The 21330-nt window shown below is 42.3% G+C and overlaps 1 protein-coding gene across 5 annotated transcripts in view; it reads left to right on the top strand.

Annotated features, from left to right (window-relative positions):
* Window positions 1–21330, top strand: part of ZNF385B (zinc finger protein 385B) — a 296303-nt gene that overhangs the window by 50028 nt on the left and 224945 nt on the right. For 3 of the 5 annotated variants that reach the window (XM_065560836.1, XM_005300485.5, XM_065560838.1), the window contains exon 2: window positions 2781–3083. The exons of 1 other annotated variant lie outside the window; for it this stretch is intronic. In XM_065560836.1, coding sequence (XP_065416908.1) covers window positions 2783–3083 — 301 coding nt within the window. In that variant the 5' untranslated portion in view covers window positions 2781–2782. Of the gene's footprint in view, window positions 1–2780; window positions 3084–10788; window positions 11002–21330 lie in introns of those variants that run through there. One more of the 5 variants, XM_005300487.5, reaches the window with a different exon arrangement.

Genomic DNA, 21330 nt, shown 5'->3' with positions numbered 1-21330 from the left:
ATTTAGTGTGACAGTATCTAGCCTAGGTTGCAAGATCACAAGCGATAGGTGTTTCTTAGTCTGAAAAGTAGTTAGATGCCCAGAAACTAAAATGATTTTTAATAAGGCTCTTTGTGCGTTGATTATTCAATATGCATAGATTTTACTGACCGCTATGATACAGTTTTTTTGGGGGGGGGAGGGGAATGTGATTATATATAATCTTTAATATAATATTCTGCATAAGAAATAGATGCATTTAAGAGTTTTTATCAATAAAATCACGCCTTAGAGAAATTCAACAAGTGATAAAATGGATGTAAGAGAGGATACCATTCTCTAGTGGTTAAAGCAAGGTTTGGGGGAGAGTTGAAATATTTCCATCCCAGCAAGTGACTTGCTGTTTAACTTAGAGAAAGTAAACCTCTTTTTGCCTCACTTTCCTTCCTCCTAAGATGGTTGCTTGAAATATTTACCAGGCATAGTAACCGAAGAACCAAACCTAATCCCAGCTAAGTATGGAAGACTGGGTGGGGAGAGGAAAAGCGCTCATTCACGAGGTTCAGGGTAGCACAGTAGTACTTGGAAGGAATAGTATGATGCTGTTGGGACAGGCTGGATTCTCCATCTTATATCAGTCTCAGTAATTATCAGTATAATACTCTAGCTCTGGACTGGAGAAGGAACTTTTTCTTCTCCTAGCATCCAGATCCTTTTGGCTGATGTAAGTTCCTCCTCTAGTCATTTTTTTTGTCTTCTCATGAATGAATCCAATGCCTAACTCTGCTGCTCTCGTAGGGTATTTCTACACTGCAATGTAAGCTCCATGTTAATAGACTCGAGTTAGCAGACCCTGGGTTTAACCTAGAGGTTGAGTGTTTACATTCATTGTAATCCCAGGTTAGGAATTGTTGAACCCTGGGTCCCAGTCTCTGGCTCCAGCATCTACACTGCATTATGAGTCCAACCACCTATATACCAGACTTCCTAGCACCCACCCAAAATGTGGCTGCTATAGCCCTTTGTTCATGGTGCAGTGTGAGAGAACATGATTGTCCACTAAACTTGACTGTCCAGAGGACGAAGAAAGTTGGCTTGTGGGACTATGGGATACTTTTGGAGGATTCCCAGAGCACAAGTCCAGCTGGGTTGCATCTACACTGCAAAGCAAAAGACTTGAACTCTGGGTCCTGGCTTGACTCAGGCTGAAAGACCCTCCACCCCTTTGGAGTCCTGGGAACAAGTCCTAGGTTAGTGTGATTTGTGTGTAGATGGAAGTGGGGTTAGGCTTAAGCCTGAGTTCAAACCCTGGGTTTACATTGCAGCGTAGGGCACGTTTACACAGGGGTAAAAGACTCATAGAATGGCCGCAGCTGGGTCAGCTGACTTGGCCTCACAGGGCTTGGGCTCTGGGGCTGAAAAATTGCTGTATAGAGGTTCTGGCTCATGCTGGAGCCTGAGTTCTGGGACATTCCACCTTTTTTAGCCCCAGAGCCGGAGTGGAGCCCCACAAGCCTGAGTCAGCTGACTTGGGCCAGCCTGTGTAAACAAATGGTGGACATAGCCATATGTTTCCCAAACAGCATGAAACTAACATGATTCTTAGTAATTTAACTGCTTACCACAAAGTGGTGAATAACAGCAATGGAACTAACCAACGTTGTTGATTTTACTTTGGCAAAGCTGTGAGTAGCAGAGGCGTAGAACTTGGATGTTTACAGGCTCAGGAAGGAAATAAGTGGGTCTGTTTTATGCTTGGGCTGCATTTGGGAGGTTATCTTCACAACCACAAGGACTAGAAACTCTCCCACCACCCAATTTTTTTTTCTTTCTAAAATTACACTTTCATAAAACTGTCTGTCTAGTGTAATTTGCCAGGGCAACATTCCTACTCACTAGGGGCAAGTGCATTTTTAAACCTTATGGAAATAATAAGAATTGTAAGATTTTGGGGACAGGATCTGTCATGTACATTTTGTATAGTGCCTCCCCCCACCTAGTTGGCCTCTGGCTGATACTGCAATATAATTGAGACTAACAGAAGTATTGGGAGCATAAGCTTTCGTGGGTAAGAACCTCACTTCTTCACCTCTTGCATCTGAAGAAGTGAGGTTCTTACCCACGAAAGCTTATGCTCCCAATACTTCTGTTAGTCTCAAAGGTGCCACAGGACCCTCTGTTGCTTTTTACAGATTCAGACTAACATGGCTACCCCTCTAATATTTGGAATATAATTGTTTAATAATACAACAGACCTGTGAGGTAGATATTTTAAGGCATAACTGATGATGTTGCAAAGCTTTGAGATCGTTGGGTACTATAAATGCAAAGTATTCATTATCCTTATCTATTTAAATATTCTATTGTCCCCAAAATTTCATTATAATTTTTTGTTCTTCATCCTTTTGGTCTAATTTACTACTTTAGGAATTTGTGCACTATGAGCAAAAAGCTTCAGAACCTATTTGTAGTGAAGAGGGGGAAAAACTTAAGTAATCTTCACCTCTGCAGGGAGGAAAAACTCAACTTTTTTTAAAAAGAGAATTGGTGGAACAAGATAATGAGTACTATTGTTCATTGAGAGTTACTTATTACCAGCTTCTTCTTGCTGCACTCATCGAAGTGACACAAATACACAAAATGCACCATCCTGCAGAGTTTGGAAACTTTTTTTTTTTTTTTTTTGATGAACCTGGTCCTCAATGCTCGATACTTTTTAAACTTATTAAGTATGTAAGATCCTTATTTAGGAGTATTATTATTATTTGGTTTCTGGCATCAACACTGTGTTCATTTTATAGGTATGAAGCACCCAATAAGTCCTGACCAAATCTTTGAAGATGGAATTATGAATCCATCAACTTTTCTACGGGGCTTTGAAGAGAAAGAACTGTGGAATGATAGACCAGACTATCAATTAAGTAAAGAAAAAAAGAAGATACTATTTTCCTTCTGTGAAGTGTGCAATATACAGCTGAACTCTGCAGCACAGGCTCAGGTTCATTACAATGGGAAATCTCACCTGAAAAGAGTGAAGCAGTTGAATAATGGGAAACTACCTACAAACACAACTACAGGCACTTTGTTTGCAAGCACAAGCACAGGTACTTGATTAATATATGAGAGAGATGCTGATTTCTGGTTAGAAAAAAACTAAACTTGCAGAGATAGCAAAGCTTTTTTAATACTCCATATACAATATTCATGATTGGTAATTAATTATTATTATTATTACCCTTTATACTGCCATAGCCACTGTTACATTTATTTCCTTAAAAAAAAAAAAAGGACATAGGTCTTTATTTTTGTGAAAGGAAATTATTCAAAGTCTTTCATCTTACAAAGCACTAATAGAAATGTATTGATACAATTCTAGTTGCAGCATTGAACATGTTGATTCCTTCATGTTTGTCCAGCTTTTATTAGGCAGTGTTGTGTAGCTTAAGGACTACAGGATTGGACTGTATGTATTTAAGGTATGGAATATTCAAAAATGTCTGTATCTAAAGATGTAGCATTCTATTCTCCGATGTGTAGGTTTTAAACAGTCCTTAATAGTAACCACTCCTGCATTCTTTTAATTTTAGTTTGTTTGTTTTGTTCCAAGAATTCTAAATTCTGGAAAGAGGTTGCAAGTGTAATTGTGAAAATATCTGGAATTTTTGCCAGATTGTAGTTTGGGTGCATCAGTTTTTTTATTTAAAGCATACCACCTCCACCTCACTCTTTATTTTATTAAAAGGGAAAAAATCAGGCTGCCTTTCTACCTCCTAAGAAGCAAAAAGGCCTCAAGTCCAATATTTTAAAAACATCCTTTGCAAGTCACTTTTGAAAGAGGGGTAACCATAATTCATTCATTATGCTGAGAGATGCAAAAAGATAGGCATATCTCCATATATTATTATCTCATATAACTCAAAAGGACTTTGAAAGGTCATTGAGTCCAGCCCCCTGCCTTCACTAGGAGGACCAAGTACTGTTCCTGACAGTTCTCCTCTTCCCCCCCCTCCCCCCATCTCCCTAAATGGCCCCCTCAAAAATTGAATTCACAACCCTGGGTTTAGCAGGCCAATGCTCAAACCACTGAGCTATCCCTCCCCAACAAGATACCATTGTTAAGAAGAATTGCTATCTAGAGAAGGCACAGATAGCTGCTTTTATTATTTAGTATATAAAAGTATTGATCAAGTGACAGATTCCAGATCTTCATAGAAAGGATTTATTAATTTTATTATAGAAACACCAGAGCTACATTAAAGGTTAAATTGAAAACTCTGGAATACTGGATTGAAGAGATAAGACATTGCTATTTTCAATTGTCTTTGTTTCTCTTCCTTTTGAGTTCTTTTTTCTAGATGCTTGATTTTTTTCTGTTTCCTTGGTTTGGTGTTGGTTCTTATGTTTTGATTTATTTTGAATCTAAGGATGGAATGTGTGTCACTTGGATATGTTGCTGGCAACCAGGCCTGTTTTAGAAAATGATGAAATTCAAATTGATGTGTAAATACCCTGCTGGTTTCATTGTGAAATTTTTCAAAAGTATTCTGAATGGAGTGAGACACCATCATTTAATGAAATAAAATTATCGCTGTGTTGCTGGAAAATGCAACCCCTGTAGTATTTGTTTGCACTGTATGTTTTGATTTCTTTGAGCTGTGTACTTATGCTGCTTTGTTAGCAATTTAAGTAACCTAAAACTGTAACTCTTGGTCCCCTGTCTCCAACACTCTTTTGTCCTTAGGCCCTCTCCATCCCAGCTGCTTGCAGCTCCTTTGGGTGTGTGCCTTGGATGCGTACCTTTACCCACATCTGCCTGTAAAAATCAGGATTGGTTGCTTCATTAAACTGCACATTACTTGAAATTAATATTTCTTTTGTTAATCAACTTGTATACTCCAGAAATATATTTACTGATCTGTATAGTGCTTGCTGCTATAAGAGTTAGGCATTTTATTTGTATAGTTGAATTACATTAACTTCATTATTGGTAAAAGAAAAAAAATCCCTCAACATAATGCCTTTCATAGACTGTTATAAAATATACCTTTGGTCTAAGAGCCAGTACATTTACTGGAATGCAATTCTCAGTGTTTCTGAAAAACAAGTGAAACAATAATGTAGCAATGTGAAGTTCCCACAAGATGGTGCTGCAAGCTTGCAACAGATATGGTACTTCATCTACAATTCTGCTAATTTTTTGCTAAGTTGTGTTGCTATATGTAGTGGATTTTTAAACAAAACAAAACTTTTTTTTAATGAATCCCTTTGCAGGACAGCAGTGATACATGTTATACGTTCTGTTGCTGGTTTTATGAATGGCTTCCTCCTACTCCACTTCATTCCCTTTTGGACAGGTAGTTTACCCAGCAGTGCTGTTGCTCCCGAAAATGCTTATCAGCCTCTTGGGATATTGGGCTTGGGAGTCTGCTTGTGGTTTCTGCCTTGGTTGTATTAAAACTGGAAAAAATGCCTGGAAAAAGGCAAAATACCTTTTACAATGAATTAAGAACATAAGAACGGCCATACTGGGTCAATTCAGTGGTCCATCCAGCCCAGTATCCTGTCTTCTGACAGTGCCCAGTGCCCGATGCTTCAGAGGGAATGAACAGAACAGGGCAATTCCCTGTCATGCAGTCCCAGCTTCTGGCAGTTGAAGGTTTAGGGACACCTGGAGCACAGGGTTGCATCCCTGACCATCTTGGCGAATAGCCAATGATTGACCTATCTTACATGAACTTATCTAGTTCTTTTTTGAACCCAGTTATATTTTTTGACCTTCACAACATTCCCTGGCAACAAGTTGCACAGGCTGACTGTGGGTAGTTTTTGAGGTAGCCTGAGACCTCATCCACTCAGTAGCCTCTGAGAAGTTATCTACTTGGCCTGTACAATTGCTCATATCAAGCCAGGCTTACAGTTGTGTGAAGAAGTACGTACTTTTGTTTGTTTTAAACCTGCTGCCTGTTAAATGAATTGGGTGACCCCTGGATTTTGTGTTATGAGAAGTGATAAATAACACTCTCCTATTCACTTTCTCCACACAATTCATGATTTTATAGACCTCCATCATATCCCCCTTTAGTTGTCTCTTTTATAAGAGGAACAATCCTGGTCTTTTTAATCTCTCCTCATATGGAAGTTGTTCCATACCCCTAATAATTTTTGTTGCCCTTCTCTGTACCCATGTACATCACAGATTCTGGAAGTGCTCTTTGTGCTTTATGCCCCACCTGTTTCTGATAAATGGAATAATTTTCTTTGGGTTCTGGGCTGCTTTAGGGAGCAAATGTGAATTAACTTGCAGATTATGCTCAGAGATGCTCCTTGCGTAACTGAAGGCCTGTGGAGTGGCCTCTCTGTGAGTTTGCTGAGGAACAGAGATTGCGTGTCTGTCTGCCACAGTATACTCCGTCAGCAGCATGGGTACGTAAGCTGTTATGCTGGCATGCACATCTATTTGCTCACAGGTTTCTATCCTGGCAGAACACTGTCATGCTGTAGGGCTAGATCCTGTAGCTGTTTGCCCAGGGGCATTCTGCACCTATGCAGCAATCCCTTTCACGTTAGTGGGCCCCCATGAAGGCCCGGGGGAGCATATAGGCAGATCAAGTAGCAGGATCTAACCCTATAACATCATCTATATTTGTGACAGTTGCAGGATCTAACACATAGTAATAAAATGTAAGAACTCTATAAAATGAAAAGTATCCTCTTAATGAATCCTGCCCATAGTTAAGATGAACCTTGGAAAATTGCTCTAAAAATGTACTAGCCCAGCCACAATATCTACTCATCCATGATGATGCTGGAGGGCAATCTGGGAGGAGGTAGGTATTTAGTCTTGGCTGTAAAGAAATTACTTGTCTCTGGTGAATAGGTGAGCAGAATTTTGCCAGGTCAATACAGAAGGAGTGAATAAGGGATAGACTCTGCTCTGTTACAACAGCATAAATCTGGAGTGAGTAACACTATTGATTGCAGTGGAGTTACTCTCCATGTTTTAATTGTGAGCAGAATCTGACCCTAAATTGGAATCTGGATATAGAGCCCCAAATCCATAGCTGTGCCAGAGCTTTGTCTCTGTCCCACTTAGGGCTATTTGCGCTGCCTTGTTGGAGATCAGAATCTGGCTCTCAGTAATCTTATTGAACTAGGCCTTGAACTCCTTTCTAGTTTTCTCTTTGAAGAAAAATGTCTGTCAGTTTATTTTAGTGAGCATTGAAAAGCATGCTAGGCACCAGACAAACAGCCCTGGCCCTGAAGAGCTTAAATGCTAATAAAGTCTGCTCTCGAGGGCGAAGTTACTCATGTGCATAAGCGTTTGCAGGACTGGAATATCCCTAAATAGAGAGATAGGAGGGAGAAGGGCAGGAGAATGGAGAACAAGGATTACAAGAACAGGAGCATGAGTTAGCACAGTTTCACTGCACACATCTTGTGTTTTTTGGGGGAAGGCGTTTTTGCTATTAAGTGCTGTGGTAGCCCTAGTATAGTACATTTTCTCAGTGTCAATTTTGCCTGTTTCCGTTTAGTTAGTTTTAACCCTTGCTATTTTATTTTCAAAGCTTGCTCTGAGAGAGAGGGAGGAATGTACCAGGGGGTAGGATACAGAGCCTAGTCAATGCTACTTCTAACTCTTCTTCCTCTGCTTTGTAAAGCCCAAACCCCATGCACAATAGCTCAAAAAAAGGAGCTCCATAGGCTTTGAGTAGGGGGCATGATGCTGTATGGTTGGCACTCTGTCCCAATTTCAGTGTGTGCAAGAGAGTGTTACTGGAATAGCATAGCAGAAGGGGATAGTCTGGCCTTTACATACATGATTAGTTCATATCTTTCACTAAAAGCCAAAATTAATAATTCCATTAATGTAATTTAGATGAGTATTAAATGAGGTCTAGAGGCTGTGTTCATTTCTTACTTGTAACTATTGTAGACTTTTGTCCAACCAGATCTTGTTGAGTGGAGGGCACCACTTTATCTCTGCTCCTTAAGTATCTTCAAAATTTATTTTTTTCTGGGAAAATGAAATCTAGCCTAAATCAACGTATTTTCTAGCCATTCATTCATTCATTCATTCGTGTGTGTATGTATATATGATATATATTAAATATATACATTGCTGTTTTCTGTCATATCAAAACAATCAACCATTTTGAAACTAAGAAGGGACTTCACTGTATTGTTTTGGTGTACTTTCATTTATCAGCAAAACGTGTTTTGTGGTGATAAAGGATTGAGGTATTATTATTTACATAACAGGTGTTAACTGAGACACTAATAGCTATGAATGCTTGTAATTCCTCATTCAAAGATGGAAAAGGTGTAGTGTAAATCTACTGGTGACTATATTAGAAAATATGTGGTAGTTGAGAAACATTGCTTTTTTTCCTGCTGCTTGCTGCAGCCTGCAGGTCTGTGCAAGGTAGATCCAGTGCCCAGAAAGTATACAAATACCTGGGGGAGGTCCGCTGTGGGGGAGCTATGAATCCTTCTGTATATAGTGCACATTGCCCCAGTTCCAGATATGGGCTGGTGCATAAATTGCACCTACAGGTTACCTCTTGGGATTTTTTACTTCTCCATTATTGGTTAGTTAAGGTTCATTTTTAGCAATTGGTGAAGTATTGAAACAGAGCATACAAAAATCCCCCAGAAGGAGCAGGGAGAACATCCCTTAGACTAACTAGGAATTTTAGTAGTAATTATCTACCAGCATACTCTAATTTTGTGCTTTATAGGACTGGACATGCAGTTGTTTTGGGTGCACAGATTGGTACATGTCTGGCATATTTGTACATGCAAAATCATTTTGGTATGTATTTGTACATGTAAAATTGGGGGCTGTAGCTGAAAGAGTTGCACAAAACATTCTTGGGGCTCTTTTTACCTTATTCACAGGCTATGTGTAGATTGAATATATTATCCATGTTGCAAATGTGGGTGTTCCTAAATTGTTCAGTAAATTCTCCCAAGTTGGAGTTATGTCTTGGTGAAGAATTTATAATTGGGCCCTCCTTTCATTAAGGAGATGTTCACTTCCTGTCCTAAATTGTGTGACATTGCAGTTTGCTGTTTAACCTAGCCACATTTCTGCATGGGGGTGCGTGACATAATCTCTGGTCAGGCTGTGGGCCCCAAACCTGCAGGGGCAGACACTTACACCTCCATAGAGACCCACTGCAGTCAGAGAAGGCTCTTCATAGGTATGAGGGTGTTCCCACACAGGTCTTATTGCAAGACAGGGTCCTCTGTTTATATATGATTGCTATGTCTGTAGAGCAGCGGTTCTCAAACTTTAGCAATTCGAAGACCCCCATTTTGATTTAAAAGTTTCTGTTGACCCCCCAAGACTGCTTCTCAGCCCCAAGCCCCGCCCCCACTCCACCCCTTCCCCCAAGGACCCACCCCTGCTTCATCTCTTCCCGCCCCTGTCCCACTCCTGCCCCTCCTCTTCCCTGCCTCTTTCCGCCCCTTCTCCTGAGTGCGCCCCATCCCTGCTCTTCCCCCTCCCTCCCAGTGCTTCCTGCATGCCACTGAACAGCTGTTCTCTGGTGTGCAGGAGGTGCTGGGAGGGAGTGGAAGGAGTTGATTAGCAGGGCCTGTGGACCCCCTGGAGTGGACCCCAGTTTGAGAAACGTTGAGGTAAAGTGTTATAGTCCTGTGGGATGAAAGGTGCTATATAAATGCAAGATAATGATGATTTTAGACAGTCATTTAGCTGTTTAAAAACACCCACTCCCCGACACTTCTGACTTAACTAAAAAAGTAAATCAATATTAACATACAGTACGTATCTTGATCTGAGATACTTTCCCTTACACCAACTGCTAATACCCTAGTATATTTAGATAATCTTGTAACTGTTTAACAGAAACTCATGTGCCTTTTTGCTTTGCAAACGTAATCTCTCCCTGATCTTGAGTTTATTCTTGTTGCAACAGTGTTGTGTATCTATATTTTGTATCTTGTACATATGCCCCTCTTACTTCTTTGTGGGAAAAGATAACCTGTATGAAGCAGATGAAAAAACAGCAAGATTTACATATTGGGAAGTCGGGGGCGAATGGGAAAATGTCCTTTAGTAAGTAATCAAAGTGAAAAAGAAAAGTGCTTTGTCATATGCTGGCATGCACTTAGCTGTTGAATTATCTCTGAAAATATTTACTATGTTCTACTGTACAGAAGATCTTAGTCTAGGCCAATACTCCATTCCCCTTCCCGCCCGCAAATATTTACATTACTCTTTATATTAGAGACGGACATATCTGTGGATATTCTTGCTCTCTTAAGCTGATTTTTGTATCCTTTACATAATTGTATAAGCGAGTGCTTCTATTCATATGCAAGAGAGTCCAGGAATGACTTTTATTTTTTTTAATTTATTTGTATTATTTTTATTTATTTATTTCAGGCTTTTCCAATAATAAATCTCCTCTGAATACAGGCTGCTGATTCTCCTCTGTCTCCTATTCACTGTGGAAAAGGCAGAGCTATTTTTAACATTTACAAAATTTAGATAGATGATTCTTCATTCTGTGTGGTTTTGAGAGAAATCTGTAGAGCCTTTCATAATCATATCCTTTTTATGGTTTGCTTGAATTTGATCACAGTTGCTGATTTCATGCATTGATAATGAAGGCTTAGGTTGCCTGTTTCTAAGCATAAATCCATCTCAGACTTCTACTTTGATAGTGCTCTGTGTTCAGTACGCATGAAGATATAGAACTGAAATTGCTTTGCTTTCTTTACAAATGACTCAGTGTGCTTGTCCTCCTTCCCTAAAATGTTGCCAGCGTGTAAAGGATTTTCAATGAGCAATGCAATAAGCCAGCATCTGGGAAGGTTTGAAGCTGCATTGGTATAACAGTGTACTGTCACACAGATGATCAGGGCTGGAGCCAAGTCTCTGTAGCACCGTAGATCATATTGGTCACAAACTGGAAGTTTTGTTTATCTAACTTGGTTGCTATTTAAGCTGGTTAAATAGCATTGTCATAATGTGGAGTGGACTTCCTAGTAGAGGTGAGCATAATTTTATTATTAAACTTTTCTGGTTAGCTTTGAGATATCACTATTAGATGCTTACATGTTTGGCACTATTTCTGTGGGTATGTCATTTGTATTCTGGTTATTACAGTGGAAATAGCAGATGGGATAACAAAAAGAAAAGGTATATCTGATGGGTTTTTTTTAATGTAAAAGTAACTCAGTAAATATGTGTTAAGCCTCCTCCTTTCTTTGCTTGCTGTTTGCAGAGGGTATCTTACCAGTAGGTGACTTCCTATGCATTTTAAATATTTCAGAACATGTCAGTGATACTATATGATTTGCTGATCATTATAGAAGTAAGCTAATTAATAGTATGATTTGTACACCACTGGTCACAAAGAAAGCTATTACTATATACATTAAATTCAATTTTGAGACATGATATGAAGAATACATAAGAGACCAATGGTATTCATAAGATAAACTAAGAAAGTAAATGAAATAAACTGCATGCTGGAGTTGACTTCTTATATAAACCTGATATTATTAATGTTAAAAGTTATGACCTCTTATCTACAGAACAACCTCCAATAATTCATTTGCTCTGACAACTTGTTTCATGAGAGAGGTATAAAATTACTGTCACTTGTCTCTAACCATGCTTTAATTAAATTTGATATTAAGTCCAGCAAGTTATTATTTAAAAATAGGGTGCTGAAGCTACTATATGAAGTTTATATTAGTAAATCTTAAAGTTGGAAAAGATCTCACAGAGCAATAAATAGTGTGTAGCTATATAAAAAGCTTGGACCAGAAATTTTACCTATTGCAAAAGACACTAAATTTATTTAATCTGCAAATTACTTATTAAGCATCACAGTGCTGTGGATGTGCTTCGTCTATGTTGAAACCGGCTTTAATTATGTTCCGATCTGGTGGTATTAACTTGTTTAATACAGAAAAAGAGTTTAAAATTATTATGATGTATTCAAAATGGTATTTTGCTTGCTCAAATAATGTCTGTTTATGTAGACTACAGATTTTTTTTATGAGGAACTAACACAGCTCATGCGTCTTCCTGCTAAATTTATTTATGAGGCAGCTGTTTTATAGCTTTCAGCTCTAAAGTTATAGATAAGTGTGTATTTGTTTGACAGAAGATTCGAGAATTTCCATTTACTGCCAGTACATGTAAAGCTTGGCTAAGCAGACTGCATCAGGAGCACGCCATTTGTATTAGCCAATCTGTCTTTGCAAGTCCCAGGGCCACTATCTTGCTAGAAGCCACTGTGTGCTTTTGAAAGCATGAAATTAGTTTTATACTGAGCACATGGTTTCTCATTTAGCAGTTCTTTTTATGGTAATGGTCAATTTATAGTTTGCTGCCAGGATTTCGGTGTTCTCTCAGAGCTGATAGCTTCTGCTAAGGTGTCCTTTGGAGATAAAAAAGAAAACCCAATTAGACCCTAACTAGGGGAGAATTCTCCCTATCGACCCATTTATTATTTGTATTCTTATTTCAAAGTTATTTTATAATAATACCCATCAAAATACATTTTCCTGCCATAGCCAGTTCATGTCTTGTTACTTTGTGCATAGTTTTGTAATCAATTTGTAATAGGCTGCCTTCATGAGGGTGGCAATATTATATCCTTTTGTCTGTTTCTTAGTGTATCAGGAGCACAATATGTTGAATGTAAAATAGATGGTGCAAGGTGTGTATGTCTTTGTTGAATGTTGTTGAATGTTGCTATGTAGTTCTTTAGACTCCAGACTGGAATTTTTAAATCTGATATGATTGGTGTTGGTTAAATGACAGGAATACAGGAAAATGGCTGTAAAATAGTTATTCTGCCCTCGACTCACCCCAAAATGCATTTTATCCGTAACCTGGTGAAACTACTTTTTATAAATGTTTAGCTCTGGTGAGCACTTTTCCTTTGAAAGTGAAATTTTCACTATGCTAAATTATGCACTGTTTCCATAATTGCAGATACTGTCAGCTAGAGGTTAAGAAGCTAAAGATGTTGACAAATGTTGAATTTACTTGGTACTAGGCTGCTTTTCCTTAGGTTAGTTTATGCTGTTGATTCCTTTTGAAAGCTAGGCTCTCCGTTCTATGCCTATTTAATATAGGTCTCCCTCAGTGCTTTGGAATAAATCTTGCAATAAGATCAGCGTTTACAATACAGTATATACTTCTGTGCTGGAGTTTTCTTTCCAACTGGCAAATCCTGCCCTGCCTCTTGCACCTTGGAAGACCTGTTAGGCAGTGGAACTGCTATATTTCCTCTGTGCAGGTCGCGAAGGTAAAACATGAGGAGCTCCTTCTACACCTGTGTGGGCTGAGGAACTGGTGGAGGTACAAGCTGGTGGATGTACAAGTAAGCTGGTACACCAACTGTACGCCCCTTCTGCCCCATGGAAAAGGGAAGGGTGCAGAAGTTGTGAAGACAACTGGACACTGGGAGGAGCCACAAAACACCATTTTAATCTAGGGAAAGGATTCTGTTCATAACTGGCAGCCACAGAGCTCCCTGCACCAAACCTGGGTGTTTGGGTTGGCCCTAAGAATTGAGGCATAGATACAAACTGACACAGTTGGGTTTTATGTAGTTTTAAAAATGTGGTTGCTGTCATTTTCAGACCTTTAAATTCATTGCTCCATCATTTTCCTGTAAATGCTCAAAGCATACTAAGCAAAAAAAGGTTGGTGCTTGCATTTAGAAAAATCTGTGCTGCATATACCAGTAGCACAAGCTATTAAAAAAGAAAAAAAAAAGTCTCTTGTAAGTACAGTGCATTTTTCTTGCTCTGTTCTTTTTTGGACTTTTATCAAGTATTTTTATTGCTATAAAATACATGCTTGCCAAATTACAGGCAGGCTAGTTCTTTGTTCCACAACTTTACGTTGTGAATAAGCTGCTTTCAACTTCAAAGATCTTACATCCTCTTAAATGTTTAGATCACTGCATAGCTCTCCTTCTGCCAGTTCATACTGATGGGTAGTGAGAGAATCGCCTTCCAGAACACTGGTAGTGTTGGACAAGAAGCAGTTAGTTTCCTTGGGAAATTTACTGCATTGAGAGAGTACTGAAGGGTGCTATTTTTGTATGGTGGCTTGCATGACATTTCTCTATGAAAATATTAATTTTTAATCATTATCCTTTAGGAAAACCATGTATTGATATATAGAACCTCTGAGGATTGAGAGAAAACTTTTGGATAAGCAACACCCCATTCTGGGCTTATCTATAAGAATCCCTGTAGGATACAAGGACACTGTAAGTGAGAAAGGAAAAGTGATTTGGGGGAAATGGTGTGCGGTTTATAAAGAATCCCATTCTGCACCCTCTCTGCAGGCTGGAGAAACCCCTGGGAGGAGTTAGGTGGTTAGAAGTCTCTCCTGGAAGGTTAGGCCAAGTCTTGAGCTAGCCCTTCAAAAAGGTTCTTGGTGCTCAAGAAGTGCAGTTTTAAAGAGTGGTTGAGGTCCTGGAATATGAAGCAGTTGAAGTAGCCTAGGTCCAGATGGCTTAGCACCTCAAAAATAAGGAGTGAGAGCTTAAACTTGACATTGTATTCACTGGGAGACAGCTGAGAAAGTGGAGTGTGAGGCTGATGTCCTCAGCAGTTGGTAACTCAGCACAGCAGCTGGATTGTGTACCAGTTTCAGTTTTCTCAGGGCTGATGGTTTCAAGTCCAGTTAGATTGCATTCCTATAATTAAGAGAAACACATATCTTTGTGACTTATCAGTGATGTCATCATTAGCAAGGATGGGATTCAGTCTTCCAGTCAGTGATGATGGAAGAATGTTTCTTGTGAATTCTGCTATGTGAGAACTTTGCATCAGGAGGGTCCAGAAGAATTCATAGAATCAGAGAAGAGTAGGATTGGAAGAGACCTCAGGAGATTATCTAGGCAGGGGTAGGCAACCTATGGCACGTGTGCTGAAGGCGGCACGCAAGTTGATTTTCAGTGGCACTCACACTGCCCAGGTCCTGGCCACCGGTCCAGAGGGCTCTGCATTTTAATTTAATTTTAAATGAAGCTTCTTAAACATTTTAAAAACCTTATTTACTTTACATACAACAGTAGTTCAGTTATATATTATAGACTTATAGAAAGAGACCTTCTAAAAAGGTTAAAATGTATTACTGGCTCGCGAAACCTTAAATTAGAGTGAATAAATGAAGACTTGGCACACCACTTCTGAAAGGTTGCCGACCCCTGATCTAGGCCAACCCCCTGCTCAAATAAAGACCAACCCCAACTAAATCATCCTAGCCAGGGCTTTGTCAAGCTGTGCCTTAAAAACCTCCAAGGATGGAGATTCCACCACCTCCCTAGGTAACCGTTCCAGTGCCTCACCACCCTCCTAGTGAAATAGTTTTCCTAATATCTAACCTAGACCTCCCCCACTGCAACTTGAGACCATTGCTTCTTCTGTCCGCTGCCACCACTAAGAACAGCCTAGCTCCATCCTCTTTGGAACGCTCCTTCAGGTAGTTGAAGGCTGCTATCAAATCCCCCCTCACTCTTCTCTTCTGGAGACTAAACAAGCCCAGTTCCCTCAGCCTCTCCTCGTAAGTCATGTGCCCCAGCCCCCAATCGTTTTTGTTGCCCTCCTCTGGACTCTTTCCAATTTGTCCACATCCTTTCTGTAGTGGGGGGCCCAAAACGGGACACAATACTTCAGATGTGGCCTCACCAGTGCAGAATAGAGGGGAATAATCACTTCCCTCAGTCTGCTGGCAACGCTCCTACTAATGCAGCCCAATATGCTGTTGACCTTCTTGGCAACAAGGGTATACTGTTGACTCATATCCAGCTTCTCGTCCACTGTAATCCCCAGGTCCTTTTCTGGAGAACTGCCGCTTAGCCTATTGGTCCACAGCCTGTAGCAGTGCATGGGATTCTTCCGTCCTAAGTGCAGGACTCTGCACTTGTCCTTGTTGAACGTTATCAGATTTCTTTTGGCCCAGTCCTCCAATTTGTCCAGGTCACTCTGGACCCTATCCCTACGCTCCACTGTATCTACCTCTCCCTGCAGCTTAGTGTCATCCGAGAACTTGCTGAGTGTGCAATCCATCCCATCATCCAGATCATTAATGAAGATGTTGAACAAAACTGGCCCCAGGACCAACCTCTGGGGCCCTCCGCTTGATGCCAGCTGCCAACTAGACATCGAGCCATTGATCGCTACCCATTGAGCCGGATGATCTAACCAGCTTTCTATCCACCTTATAGTCCATTCATCCAATTCCTAAACTGTTGACTGGCTTTTTCAGATGAAAGCAAACTGTAGCTGAAAGCTCTGTACGGTGCCTCCCTCTGCCTACAGGCATAACATCTGTCTTGCTAGTATTTATCTTCCACCAGCTCTTTCTTATCTATGTACAGATTTTAGCCAGATGTTAGAAAAGCTGGGTGACAGACAGTACTGTTCTTTGCATTTGTAAATCCAAGTTCTTAGAGTGCTTGCTCATGTCCATTCCTTGCAAGGTGTGTGCGTGCCGTGTGCACAGTTGCTGGAGATTTTTCCCTCATTGATATCCGTAGGGCCGGTTCTAGTGCCCTTTGAAGTTGTGTGCACATGCACTAGTATAAAGCGCACCACTGGCCCTGCACCTTCTCAGTTCCTTCTTATCGCCTGTGATGGTTGCTGGAACGATCCTTCTTGCTGTGGCAAGGTTTCTTTCCCAGTGGTTGGACTTTCTCTGTTCAGATTCTGTATAATTATCACAGTTAGTGCATGCAGTTCTTAGAGTTAGTGTATACAGCAGTGTTAACAGTTGTCCTTGTTGTTGGGACTTTTTTGCTCTAGGGGCTGCGCATGCCATGGTCCCCAGGCTTCAAGCCGTGCACGTCTTGCGGCAAGCCGATGCCAGTTAGTAACCTGCACACTAGCTGTTTAAAGTGTCTGGGGGAGACTCACATCAAAGAGAAGTGCCAGATCCGCAGGGACTTCAAACCTGGCACCAGAAAGGACAGAGACATTAATCTGAAGGCCATTCTCATGCAGGCAGCCCTCAGACCCATCTCGGAGCCAAGCCACTCTGAATCGGTGCCAAGTACTTCAGCATCTGTGCGGAGCACTCCTACAGAACCATGTTCTTCCTGGCACCGGTCTCCATCCCTGGTGCCAAGGAAGAAACATAAGAAACAGTGCACCGAGAGAGGGCGTTCTCCAGTACCGAAGAGACACAAGCAGGGACAAGCCACTTATCCTCCCCCGAGCCACTGATGGCACCGCAGACTCTGTCTAGAGTGCTGAGTCTAGTACAGGACCACCACCAACTCCCAGGAGCAGCCGTGGGGTCAGGCTTTTGCTGACCCTTCGACACGGGAGGTCTTTCTGGTGGTGAAGGACCTGCTGTCCCTCCTGATCCCATTGACTCTTCAAGGACCTCCACCAGCCAAGGTTACTGGGGATAGAAGGGAAGAGGGTCTGGCAAGCTCCTTCCCAGTATAGATCGCTGCAACACCGTCCTAAGGCAAGCCCTCCATACTACTGATGCATTGGTCACTATTCTGACACTGTCTCCTGGCACTACCTGGTGGTGAAAGTAGCTACTGCACTGCCATGGTCTCCAAGGGAAGAGTCCTCTTTGGGGTCCGAAGGGGAATCCTTCACTCCGTCCAAGACCTACATGCCTCTGGACTTTGGTACTGACCCCCCCGCCAGTGCCTGGCCACTGGTTGATGCAGTGGCAATATTGAAACCCTTGGTTCCCCTGGTACTGGGGCTCCCTTCCCATTGCTCATACTCGGTGTCATAAAGGCAGGCTACCACCTCTTCCTATCCAGCACCAGACTCTGACTCCGGCACTGACCCTGGTGCTAACATCCAGGAAGTGGTCATAATTGACATGATGGAAGAGCCTCTCCTCCTCATCCCCAGATGAGGCGGGTGCAGGCCCTAGTACTCTGCTCCCTTAAGATGACTTCAGGGTTCACCAGGACCTCCTGAAAAAGGTCATGGTAAACTTGGGCCTGGAGGTGGAGGAGCTTATGAAATCGGCGCACAGCCTGAGCAATATCCTGGCTGCAGCTACTTCCTCCAAAGTGGTCTTGCCCATAAACAAAGCAGTATTGGGTCCCATTAAGACACTCTGACAGACCATTTCTTCTCTGTTCCCCACATCAAAGAGGCTAGAGAAGAAATACTATGTCCTAGCAAGCAGGTTCAAATACCTTTACTCGCAACCCTCTTCCCCTGGGATCCCTGGTATTGTCAGAGGCAAATGAACAGGACAGACAGGGGTAGTCGAGTGCTATCCGTCTAAAATAAAGAAGCAAAGAGACTGGACCTGTTTGGATGCAAGGTTTATTCTACGGGCAGTTTCCAACTACGTATCTCCAACCAGCAGGCTTTGCTGGGAAGGTCAGATTTTAATCTGTGGGACTAATCCAAATTTAAAGACTCCCTTCCTCAGGAATCGAGGTAGGAATTCACGGCCATCCTAGAGGAAGGCAAGATTGTGGCCAGGAACTTCCTTCAGGCAGCTTTGGGTGTGGCTGACTCGGCAGCCAGGATTATAGCATCGGCTGTCAACATGAGGCACTATTCATGGCTCAAATCTTCTGACCTCCTTCACCAGGTTTAGCAGCCTGTCCAGGAAATTCCCTTTGAAGGCATCCTGGACCTGCGTTGCCTCAACAAATATCTCAAGAAACTGAGGTTCCGCATGGTCTCCATGGCTTCCATCATTCCCTCCCTGGATCCAGGAGACTGGTATGCCACCCTCAACATAAAGGACATTTTATTTCCCAATCTCTATTTTTCGGAGTTGCAGAAGATTTCTCAAGTTGTAGTTGATAAATGCCACTACCAATTCACCACTCTTCCCTTTGGCCGATTGGCAGTCCCACAAGTGTTCATGAATTGTATGGTAGTAGTAGCCTTCCTCCGGTGTTGAGGTGTGCAAGTCTACCTGTACTCAATGACTGGCTGACCAAAGGTCGGTCGCAGACTCAGATGCAGCGTAGCATCAGTATAATACGAGCTGCCTTCCAGACGCTGGGTCGGTTGATAAACGAGCAGAAGTCAACCCTGGTCCCAGTTCAGAGACTAGAGTTCATTGGGGCAGTGCTCTATTTGACCCAGGCTAAAGCCTCCCTACCAGAAGCCTGATTCTGATCTATGTCAGACATGATATCCAAGGTCATGGTCCACCCAATAACGATTGCTTGGGTCTCCCTCGAACTATTGAGTCACATGGCGGAATGTACCTGCATGGTGTGGTACACAAGGCTATGCTTCAGACCCCTACAGATGTGGCTGGTGTCAGTCTAATCCCCGAGAAGACACCACCTGGACTCATTACCCTTTACTCTCAATCCCTCCTCCAGTTCTAGCTTCACTGACCTGGTAGGAGAGACCCAGGATCCATAATGGAGGGGATACCATTTGCTGCCTCTCAACCATCAATAATCCTAGTCTTGGATGTGTCAAACCTGGGATGGGAAGCCTACCTCAGCAGTTTAAGGCCCTCTGGTCCCAGGAAGAACTCTCCCTGAATTTAAATGTCAGGGAACTCAAGGCGGTATACTTGGCTTGCTATGTGTTCCTTCCATAGATCTTGGGCAAAGTGGTGCAGGTCCTGACAGACAACACTGCATCAATATTTTACATCAACGAGCAGGGAGGGGCTCGATCTTCAGCCCTGTGCCAGGAGGCCCTCTGGCTTTGGGTCTTCTCTGTGAATCATGCCATTCATCTCAAGGCGTCACATCTCTCAGGAGGCCAAAATGCACTGGCAGATTTCCTCCGCAGATCCTTTTCTTCTCACCCTGAGGTTATCAATGTAATCTTTCAGAGGTGGGGGCCTCCCCATGTGGACCTGTTTGCCATTAGACAGAACAGGAAAGGCATCAGTTCTGTTCACTGCTTTGGCACAGCATTGGCTCCCTCTCCGATGCCCTTCTGCTCTCTTGGGTAGACCACTTATTGTACGCCTTCCCACCAATCCCCTTGGTTCACAAAGACCTCCTAAAAATCAAATGGGGCAAGGCAAAAGTTATCCTGATAGCACTGGTGTGGCCAGGCCAGAATTGGTTCGGTACGCTTCTGGATCTCTCAGTGGCAGCTCCACTCAAAGCTCCCAATCCGCCTAGACTTGATTTCACAAGGCCATGGCCGGTTGCTTCACCTGAACCTTGTCTTCCTGCACCTGACTGCAAGGTTGCTGCATGGCTGAACCCTGAAGAGCAGGCCTGCTTGGATTAGGTTTGACAGGTCTTGCTATGTGGTAGAAAGCCTTCCACCAGGGCTACCTACCTGACCAAGTGGAAATGTTTCACTTGTTGGGCCTCCTAACAGAATCTCTCTCCATCCCAATCTTTGCTGAAGTCTATCTTGGATCATTTGTTTTACTGAAAGCATCGAGATCTGGCTCTCTCGTCTATTAAGGTTCACTTGGTAGTCATTTCAGCCTTCCATCCACCAGCGAATGGCAGATCAGTGTTCTCCCACGAGATGACAATCCGATTTCTCAAGGAGCTGGAAAGACGCTCTACTCTCAGGTTCAGAAACCAGTCCACCCATGGGACCTGAATCTGGTCCTGTCGAGGCTCCCAGGGCCTCCCTTCGAGCTATTGGCATCCTATTCCCTACAGCTTCCCTCCTGGAAGGTCGCCTTCCTAGTGCCGATTACCTCAGCCAGAAGGGTCTCTGAGATCAAAGCCCTGATGTCAAACCCCCTTATACGGTGTTCTTCATCAAGGATGATGTCCAGTTGCACCCCCATCCAGCCTTCCTAGCAAAGGTGGTGTAGCAGTTCCACAACAACCAGGATATTTTTCTGCCTGTCTCCTTTCCAAAAGCTCACGAGACCACTGAGGAACATTGGCTTCAGACATTGGATGTTAGGTGGAACCTCGTCTCTTATATTGAGAGAACTAAGCCCTTCTGCAAGACCACATAACTTTTTGTAGCAGTAGCAAAAAGGATGAGAGGGTTACCTGTCATATCCCAATGAATCTCATCCTGGATAATTGCCTGTATATGAGCTTGCTATGAGCAGGCGAAGGTTCTGCCTCTGACCATCATGACCTCTCATTCCACAAGAACCCAGGCTTCATCAGCAACGTTCCTCACACAGGTATCAATCCAGGACATCTGCAGAGCTGCAACCTGGTCGTCAATTCATACCTTTGCTTCCCACTACACCATCACCCAACAGGCCCGTGAGGATGCCAGTTTTTGGAGAGCAGTGTTGCAGTCAGTACGTCCATGAACTCCAAGCCTTCCTCCGGGGGTACTGCTTGTGAGTCACCTAGCATGGAATGGATATAAGCAAGCACTCAAAGAGGGGGAAAAATGGTTACTAACCTTTTGTAACTGTTCTTCGAGATGTTT

Source organism: Chrysemys picta, chromosome 11, assembly GCF_011386835.1.
Source record: "Chrysemys picta bellii isolate R12L10 chromosome 11, ASM1138683v2, whole genome shotgun sequence".
NCBI classification, from domain to species: domain Eukaryota; kingdom Metazoa; phylum Chordata; order Testudines; family Emydidae; genus Chrysemys; species Chrysemys picta.
Note: the sequence above shows the minus strand (reverse complement) of the source record. Positions and strands in the feature narration are given on the sequence as shown.